Raw genomic sequence first — 10,040 nt, forward strand, 5'->3', positions numbered from 1 at the left:
GGCCAGCAGTAACAGCCTGGTTGATCAGACCCTGATTCACCATGAGGCCTGGTCTCAGACCGGGCCGCGGGGGCGTTGACCCCACGAAACCTTCTCCAGGTAAACTCCAGGTATACAGTGACCCGCCACTGGAGGTTCTGGTCATCTGACCAAGACCTTCCACTGGCTTCCTGGTCCACCCCAACGATGCATGTATCACGAGTGCCCTGAAGACCCTGCATCATTCACACACATACTGATCCTCGTGGGATCCCAATAGCCTATATTAAATCTCTCATATATTATATTCTCTCGTATACCCCCATATATCACCGTTTACATCGTTATTATAATCATAAATGACAGGATGGATAATGAGAACCTTCAAAACTAGGGAGGCCAAGCCCATGATGACACTCTTCAGGTCACTTGTTCTATCTAGGCTGGAATATTGCTGCACTCTAACAGCACCTTTCAAGGCAGGTGAAATTGCCGACCTAGAAAATGTACAGAGAACTTTCACGGCGCGCATAACGGAGATAAAACACCTCAATTACTGGGAGCGCTTGAGGTTTCTAAACCTGTATTCCCTGGAACGCAGGAGGGAGAGATACATGATTATATACACCTGGAAAATCCTAGAGGGACTAGTACCGACCTTGCACACGAAAATCACTCACTACGAAAGCAAAAGACTTGGCAGACGATGCACCATCCCCCCAATGAAAAGCAGGGGTGTCACTAGCACGTTAAGAGACCATACAATAAGTGTCAGGGGCCCGAGACTGTTCAACTGCCTCCCAGCATACATAAGGGGGATTACCAACAGACCCCTGGCAGTCTTCAAGCTGGCACTGGACAAGCACCTAAAGTCAGTTCCTGATCAGCCGGGCTGTGGCTCGTACGTTGGTTTGCGTGCAGCCAGCAGCAACAGCCTGGTTGATCAGGCGCTGATCCACCAGGAGGCCTGGTCACAGACCGGGCCGCGGGGGCATTGACCCCCGAAACTCTCTCCAGGTAATAATTAAGCGCTAAACCCATAAAGGTCATATAACGCTGTATCATTGGACACAACTTAGGATTTCGAACAAAATTTTTCGTAATTAACTGTGAGTATAATAGCTGACTAATAAATTAGATATATAGACTTCTGTTGGTCTGAAAATGTAAATATTTAATATAATATTGTTTTTGAGATTTTTTCCAGTTATTTAGACCGGACATCAGTTTTTAACATTGTTGTTTGTTAGGTTTGATAAGCTGATAAATATTTAAGTTGATACTTTTAATAAGGGTCAGCTATGTATATACAATATTTACATAAAAAGTTGTCATATGGGTATTAAAGTGTATATATACTGTATTATATATCCCTCCACGTGTACATACACTCTCAGTGCACACACATCAAGAAAGATATACTAATCAGAATATATATGGTTAGCACAGGTTAAGAGTAACACCTGGGTAGGTACACATGACTGATGCACTGACGGTGACTGAACGGTTCGTGGAGTACGTGGTGATGGTGGCTGTGCTGCTCGATGTCCTCCACACGGTGAAAAAAAACTTCTCACGTTCAGAATCACTGTCACTTGCAGCCAAACCATCCTCTGCAATGTTAGCAAGAAGGTCCGCGTTGTCGTTTCTGATGCTGCTAAGGAGCTCAGTGCTGTCTGTTCCTTCATTCACGTTCGACCTTCTAGCGCGAAGTAGCCGACGGCCCGAACAAGCTTTAGTATTTGCCGCAACTGCCGCAGCTGTCAAACAATCATAGATAAAACAAAACGTTATATATAATACCATTAAGTTCCCATGATGCTGCAGTGTCTGACAGTTGTGATGAATGGTTTGAAAAACCGACAAGTTGAAGATTGAGACACTTATGCAACATATGGGAATCTTTATTCAGGAAACGTTTCGCCACACAGTGGCTTCATCAGTCCAATACAAAGTCCATCAGTCTTGTAGATTGATGGACTGAACACATCGACTCCAGGCTGAGGGACTGATTACCTCAAACTCCTCCTCTCCTTACACCTTCTGCTTTGTATTGGACTGATGAAGCAACTGTGTGGCGAAACGTTTCCTGAATAAAGATTCCCATATGTCTCAATCTTCAATCCATTAAGTTCAAAGTTGTCACATAATACCCCTAGGTTAAAAAAAAAATGTTCGTATCGGTAGGAAGGGAGATGAAAAGGTCCGTGTTGTCACCGGTATTGTCTAGCCCAGTTAGGTTAGGTTAGGTTAGATCTGTTAGGAAACAGGACAAGTGTTTCCTGACGCAGGTCTTATTTATATGATGACCCACAGCTGGAACTTTTGGTCATCTGACCGAAGCCTTCCACTGGCTTACCCCTCCAGCTACTAATGTCGTAGTGACGACATTAGTAAATAGCAAGGTGATGCCCAAACTGACGGGATTTATTTTTGATGTCAGTGTCCCGTACCTTGAGTGTTTTAGATGGGACTGATTTAAGTTACCCAGTAATTTAGAGAGGTCGAACAATTTATGTTCTTTCAAAACATTACTAAACACTCATACACCAACTTATGAAATACAACAACAACGATGGAGAAGAAATATTAAAGTTTATATTTAAGAGTGACAGTATGCCAGAAGAATCAGAAAATAGGTAAGAAACAACTGCAGGTGCATAGGAAGATAAGTGGTCTAACTACTTCGCCTCAAAGTGACGAGTATAACTTGTAAGTTGCGTATCTTTAGAACATTTGCTCTACATATACTACTTATAATGATGACTTACTTTTGTAGCAGGTGTAGGGGACAGTTGATACGAACGAAGACAGGAACGTCCAGGTGGTGGTTGAATAAGACTTGATGAAGAACTTGCCCTTTTGTCCATCTGGAAAAATGACTCTCATAACTTGTTCTGCTGTCAAAACTTTAGGATCCAGTCCCTGGACCCATTATGTACCTCTGTAATGTTGAGGTACAGTCCCTGGACCCATTATGTACCTCTGTAATGTTGAGGTACAGTCCCTGGACCCATTATGTACCTCTGTAATGTTGAGGTACAGTCCCTGGACCCATTATGTACCTCTGTAATGTTGAGGTACAGTCCCTGGACCCATTATGTACCTCTGTAATGTTGAGGTACAGTCCCTGGACCCATTATGTACCTCTGTAATGTTGAGGTACAGTCCCTGGACCCATTATGTACCTCTGTAATGTTGAGGTACAGTCCCTGGACCCATTATGTACCTCTGTAATGTTGAGGTACAGTCCCTGGACCCATTATGTACCTCTGTAATGTTGAGGTACAGTCCCTGGACCCATTATGTACCTCTGTAATGTTGAGGTACAGTCCCTGGACCCATTATGTACCTCTGTAATGTTGAGGTACAGTCCCTGGACCCATTATGTACCTCTGTAATGTTGAGGTACAGTCCCTGGACCCATTATGTACCTCTGTAATCTTTTAACTACCGTCCACAGGATGGGTATGTGGTGACTACCGTCCACAGGATGGGTATGGGGTGACTACCGTCCACAGGATGGGTATGGGGTGACTACCGTCCACAGGATGGGTATGTGGTGACTACCACCCACAGGATGGGTATGTGGTGACTACCGCCCACAGGATGGGTATGTGGTGACTACCGCCCACAGGATGGGTATGTGGTGACTACCGCCCACAGGATGGGTATGTGGTGACTACCGCCCACAGGATGGGTATGTGGTGACTACCGCCCACAGGATGGGTATGTGGTGACTACCGCCCACAGGATGGGTATGTGGTGACTACCGCCCACAGGATGGGTATGTGGTGACTACCGCCCACAGGATGGGTATGTGGTGACTACCGCCCACAGGATGGGTATGTGGTGACTACCGCCCACAGGATGGGTATGTGGTGACTACCGCCCACAGGATGGGTATGTGGTGACTACCGCCCACAGGATGGGTATGTGGTGACTACCGCCCACAGGATGGGTATGGGGTGACTACCGTCCACAGGATGGGTATGTGGTGACTACCGTCCACAGGATGGGTATGTGGTGACTACCGTCCACAGGATGGGTATGGGGTGACTACCGCCCACAGGATGGGTATGTGGTGACTACCGTCCACAGGATGGGTATGTGGTGACTACCGTCCACAGGATGGGTATGTGGTGACTACCGTTCACAGGATGGGTATGTGGTGACTACCGTCCACAGGATGGGTATGTGGTGACTACCGTCCACAGGATGGGTATGTGGTGACTACCGCCCACAGGATGGGTATGTGGTGACTACCGCCCACAGGATGGGTATGTGGTGACTACCGCCCACAGGATGGGTATGTGGTGACTACCGCCCACAGGATGGGTATGGGGTGACTACCGTCCACAGGATGGGTATGTGGTGACTACCGTCCACAGGATGGGTATGTGGTGACTACCGTCCACAGGATGGGTATGGGGTGACTACCGCCCACAGGATGGGTATGTGGTGACTACCGTCCACAGGATGGGTATGTGGTGACTACCGTCCACAGGATGGGTATGTGGTGACTACCGTCCACAGGATGGGTATGTGGTGACTACCGTCCACAGGATGGGTATGTGGTGACTACCGTCCACAGGATGGGTATGTGGTGACTACCGTCCACAGGATGGGTATGTGGTGACTACCGTCCACAGGATGGGTATGTGGTGACTACCGTCCACAGGATGGGTATGTGGTGACTACCGTCCACAGGATGGGTATGTGGTGACTACCGTCCACAGGATGGGTATGTGGTGACTACCGTCCACAGGATGGGTATGGGGTGACTACCGCCCACAGGATGGGTATGTGGTGACTACCGTCCACAGGATGGGTATGGGGTGACTACCGCCCACAGGATGGGTATGTGGTGACTACCGTCCACAGGATGGGTATGGGGTGACTACCGCCCACAGGATGGGTATGTGGTGACTACCGCCCACAGGATGGGTATGGGGTGACTACCGCCCACAGGATGGGTATGTGGTGACTACCGTCCACAGGATGGGTATGTGGTGACTACCGTCCACAGGATGGGTATGTGGTGACTACCGTCCACAGGATGGGTATGTGGTGACTACCGTCCACAGGATGGGTATGTGGTGACTACCGTCCACAGGATGGGTATGTGGTGACTACCGGCCACAGGATGGGTATGTGGTGACTACCGCCCACAGGATGGGTATGGGGTGACTACCGTCCACAGGATGGGTATGTGGTGACTAAGGTCCACAGGATGGGTATGTGGTGACTACCGTCCACAGGATGGGTATGTGGTGACTACCGCCCACAGGATGGGTATGTGGTGACTACCGTCCACAGGATGGGTATGTGGTGACTACCGTCCACAGGATGGGTATGTGGTGACTACCGCCCACAGGATGGGTATGTGGTGCATAATAAACATATTAAACTAAAGCTCATAAGTTAAGTGCAATAAAGGCAGTATTATATCTTAGTTGATGTAAAAAAAAACTTAATTCCGAACTTAATCTAGGAGACCAAAGTTGACATATTTGTGGAATCAACTTATATTCATTAGCTGGTTAATTGGGTTTAAAACCTATCTGCTATACGAGGGTAATTAAGGCTCCATGTGACTGTTCACCAGCCAAGAATACATTAATGCAGATATTAGTAAAAGATATAAAAGTGGCAGTCATTGGATAAGAAAATCTCCCAGATGTATATAGCAGGAAACTAGGGAGTCCACACCTTGGATATCTGCTGAGAAGAATTATCTGTTTGTACTTGGATTAAAGACAATGGTGTATTATCTAGGTGTATGAGTCAAGAGTTGAAAACATGAACAACAAAAGATGAAAAAACTGGAATGAAAGCAAACTAATCTTATATATAGTGGGAGATATACACCTCTCGGTGTATATATAGTGGGAGATATACACCTCTCGGTGTATATATAGTGGGAGATATACACCTCTCGGTGTATATATAGTGGGAGATATACACCTCTCGGTGTATATATAGTGGGAGATATACACCTCTCGGTGTATATATAGTGGGAGATATACACCTCTCGGTGTATATATAGTGGGAGATATACACCTCTCGGTATATATATATAATGGAGATATACACCTCTCGCTGTATATATTATATATTTATGAGGGTAATTAAGGCAGTATGTCACCTGTACACCACCAGTCAAGAACTTTTAATTCTCTAAAGTAGGGATCAGAGTAAACTCACTATATATATATATATATATATATATATATATATATATATATATATATATATATATATATATATATATATATATATATATATATATATATATATATATATATATATATATATATATATATATATATATATACACACACTTCATTGTGTGTATATCTTGTTAATATTTACAATAGGACAAAGCCTCGTATATTACACGAACTGAACAAGAGAGACGTGTCTATGTTTTCTGAATTCTGGTTGTTCTAATTTCTGCCTAGTAACGACTATTACAGAAATGTTAAATCCGTTATTGTGCCTTAGTGTTAACTCATGGAAACTTAATTCTTAGCAAGCATATTAAGAGAGAAGTGTTGTACTAGTGATGTTAGTCACAAATACGCAAGGTAGCCTGAGGCTCAAGTCCAGGCTACGGGGTTCCAGGAGTCGTTGAGACTCTTTACCTTATAGTGGATGGGCCACTTGTGTTTTCTACCCTTCCTATTACCCAACACCTGGTTCGCCAGTTTTCTACCCTTCCTCCCTTAAGTGAGGTCTGTCAGGAAACAGAACAAGCGTTTTCTGACGCGGACCTTACACGATGACCCGCAGCTGGAATTTTGAGGTCATCTGACCAAGGCTTTCCACTGGCTTACCGGTCCACCCCTTTAAAAATTATCTTATAACAATTTCTGCTATCTATAATAATTTCCACTGGCTTATTCACAGGTCTACATATTACCTTCAGCGTCTTCTTGTGCAGAAGTGACGACAATAAGAAGAAGAAGGAAGCCCACCGCTGGTTTCTGTAAGTAGAAAGTTCTGTTATGACCCGAATTTTTTAAGTGTTACATATCTCTGTTATCTTACCAGCTGCTACCTTTATCAAATGTGTTCCCTCCGATTGTGGCAACAAGTCTTAATTATTTATGTGGAAGTAACGAGGGCGACCTCAACAAACCATTCAGTGTCTCATAATGAATCATACCTATTCTTAATCTGGGGGACTCGCGATAATCTTCATAATCTGGGGACTCACTATAATCTTCATAATCTGGGGGACTCACTATGATCTTCATAATCTGGGGGACTCACTATAATCTTCATAATCTGGGGGACTCACTATGATCTTCATAATCTGGGGGACTCACTATAATCTTCATAATCTGGGGACTCACTATAATCTTCATAATCTGGGGACTCACTATAATAATCTGGGACTCACTATAATCATCATAATCCGGGAGAATCCTTATAATTATCATAAACTTGGGGACTCACTATAATCTTCATAATGCAGGAGACATACGTACTATAATCCGATGTACGTAAAGAGTTTGAAGTGCAGTTCTCTTTGCATAGATTTTATTCAGTCCATAATTTCGCCTTTCTAGGAGGGTCTCATGAGGCAAGTGGAGGACTTTTGATTTAAGATATTGGAGCTACTCTCCTTGTGTTTTTTAGATCAAACATGATGGCCTCACATTCCCCAGACACTGTATGTCCACTGTAGAATTAGCAATTAATGAAAGTAATAGCTGTTGTGTATTTTTGAGTGTACATGTACATGAGGTATTGCAAAACTGTATTTTGTCTGTCTTCTGCCGTGTTCTTTGATTCATTTGGAAACAGGACAAATGTTTCTCGACATGGGCTGTTATCATATGATAGCCCGTTACGTTCTTGTAATATCTTAGGAAACAAGACACTTTCTTCCTGACGCGGGTCTGAGTTATATGGTGACCCACCACTGGAGCTTTTGGTCACCTAACCAAAGTCTTCAGCCTAGCTCACCGCTCCACCTTTCTGAAAAATAAGGTTATGATTATTACCAATAGATGGGGTTATATTGTGATCTTTATGGGTCCTCTACTTAGTGTATGTTTGCTGCTGTCTTGTTAGTAAACATGAACTGTGGGATAGTAAATACAATAGTTAATGTCTTACCATGTCGAATGCTACAGTTAGTATGCATGCATTTGTTGAGGTTTCCGCCTTATATATATTTATGCTCCAAATCCCAGCAGTGGAGGACCAGGATAAGTTATACAGGGAAAATTATGGTTTTTGTCACCCAGTTTTCTATGCTAGAGCCTAATTAAATCCGCCTAAGTATTTTCAGATGTTACTAACACATGTATTGAGTAATCATGAGAAACTGTTAAGTGTTTAGTAAATCAATATTGTTTCCATGGAGAGGATAAACTATAGTAAACGGAGACGGAAATGTTGAAGAAGGAAAGGCTGCAAAAATATAAATTATTAGTTAAAATTAAAGGAAGTTTGGATAAAAATGAGGCAGTTCGTATATTGACATCCATCAGGGTTTAGTGTTGGTACGTTCCTGCAGCTGGTCCTTAATCTTCTGTCAAGAGTCTTAACCATCTATACATACCTGGAGAGAGTTTCGGGGGTCAACGCCCCCGCGGCCCGGTCTGTGACCAGGCCTCCTGGTGGATCAGCGCCTGATCAACCAGGCTGTTGCTGCTGGCTGCACGCAAACCAACGTACGAGCCACAGCCCGGCTGATCAGGAACTGTCTTTAGGTGCTTGTCCAGTGCCAGCTTGAAGACTGCCAGGGGTCTGTTGGTAATCCCCCTCATGTGTGCTGGGAGGCAGTTGAACAGTCTCGGGCCCCTGACACTTATTGTATGGTCTCTTAACGTGCTAGTGACACCCCTGCTTTTCATTGGGGGGATGGTGCATCGTCTGCCAAGTCTTTTGCTTTCGTAGTGAGTGATTTTCGTGTGCAAGTTTGGTACTAGTCCCTCTAGGATTTTCCAGGTGTATATAATCATGTATCTCTCCCTCCTGCGTTCCAGGGAATACAGGTTTAGAAACCTCAAGCGCTCCCAGTAATTGAGGTGTTTTATCTCCGTTATGCGCGCCGTGAAAGTTCTCTGTACATTTTCTAGGTCGGCAATTTCACCTGCCTTGAAAGGTGCTGTTAGAGTGCAGCAATATTCCAGCCTAGATAGAACAAGTGACCTGAAGAGTGTCATCATGGGCTTGGCCTCCCTAGTTTTGAAGGTTCTCATTATCCATCCTGTCATTTTTCTAGCAGATGCGATTGATACAATGTTATGGTCCTTGAAGGTGAGATCCTCCGACATAATCACTCCTAGGTCTTTGACGTTGGTGTTTCGCTCTATTTTGTGGCCAGAATTTGTTTTGTACTCTGATGAAGATTTAATTTCCTCATGTTTACCATATCTGAGTAATTGAAATTTCTCATCGTTGAACTTCATATTGTTTTCTGCAGCCCACTGAAAGATTTGGTTGATGTCCGCCTGGAGCCTTGCAGTGTCTGCAATGGAAGACACTGTCATGCAGATTCGGGTGTCATCTGCAAAGGAAGACACGGTGCTGTGGCTGACATCCTTGTCTATGTCGGATATGAGGATGAGGAACAAGATGGGAGCTAGTACTGTGCCTTGTGGGACAGAGCTTTTCACCGTAGCTGCCTCGGACTTTACTCTGTTGACGACTACTCTCTGTGTTCTGTTAGTGAGGAAATTATAGATCCATCGACCGACTTTTCCTGTTATTCCTTTAGCGCGCATTTTGTGCGCTATTACGCCATGGTCACACTTGTCGAAGGCTTTTGCAAAGTCTGTATATATTACATCTGCATTCTTTTTGTCTTCTAGTGCATTTAGGACCTTGTCGTAGTGATCCAGTAGTTGAGACAGACAGGAGCGACCTGTTCTAAACCCATGTTGCCCTGGGTTGTGTAACTGATGGGTTTCTAGATGGGTGGTGATCTTGCTTCTTAGGACCCTTTCAAAGATTTTTATGATATGGGATGTTAGTGCTATTGGTCTGTAGTTCTTTGCTGTTGCTTTACTGCCCCCTTTGTGGAGTGGGGCTATGTCTGT

At 44.4% G+C, this 10,040-nt stretch overlaps 1 protein-coding gene across 1 annotated transcript; it reads right to left on the reverse strand.

Annotated features, from left to right (window-relative positions):
• Nucleotides 1–1,279: 1,279 nt before the first annotated feature.
• LOC128702250 (uncharacterized) lies at nt 1,280–7,241 on the reverse strand. Its single transcript, XM_053796421.2, has 4 exons — nt 7,124–7,241; nt 6,905–7,000; nt 2,751–2,849; nt 1,280–1,739 (listed from the first exon to the last, which is right to left on the reverse strand). The coding sequence occupies exons 1-4, from the start codon at nt 7,239–7,241 to the stop codon at nt 1,420–1,422; spliced, it is 633 nt and encodes a 210-aa protein (XP_053652396.1). The 3' UTR covers nt 1,280–1,419.
• Between the last annotated feature and the right edge of the window lie 2,799 nt (nt 7,242–10,040).

The sequence above is a fragment of the Cherax quadricarinatus genome, chromosome 83 (genome assembly GCF_038502225.1).
Source record: "Cherax quadricarinatus isolate ZL_2023a chromosome 83, ASM3850222v1, whole genome shotgun sequence".
NCBI classification, from domain to species: domain Eukaryota; kingdom Metazoa; phylum Arthropoda; class Malacostraca; order Decapoda; family Parastacidae; genus Cherax; species Cherax quadricarinatus.

Coding starts and splice junctions, on each gene's coding strand:
- LOC128702250 (XM_053796421.2), bottom strand. CDS start 7,241: ATGAAGATCATAGTGAGTCCCCCAGATTATGAAGATTATAGTGAGTCC. Junction 2,850..6,904: donor TGCACAAGAAGACGCTGAAG/GTAATATGTAGA, acceptor TCATTTTTCCAG/ATGGACAAAAGGGCAAGTTC. Junction 1,740..2,750: donor CCCCTACACCTGCTACAAAA/GTAAGTCATCAT, acceptor ATTGTTTGACAG/CTGCGGCAGTTGCGGCAAAT.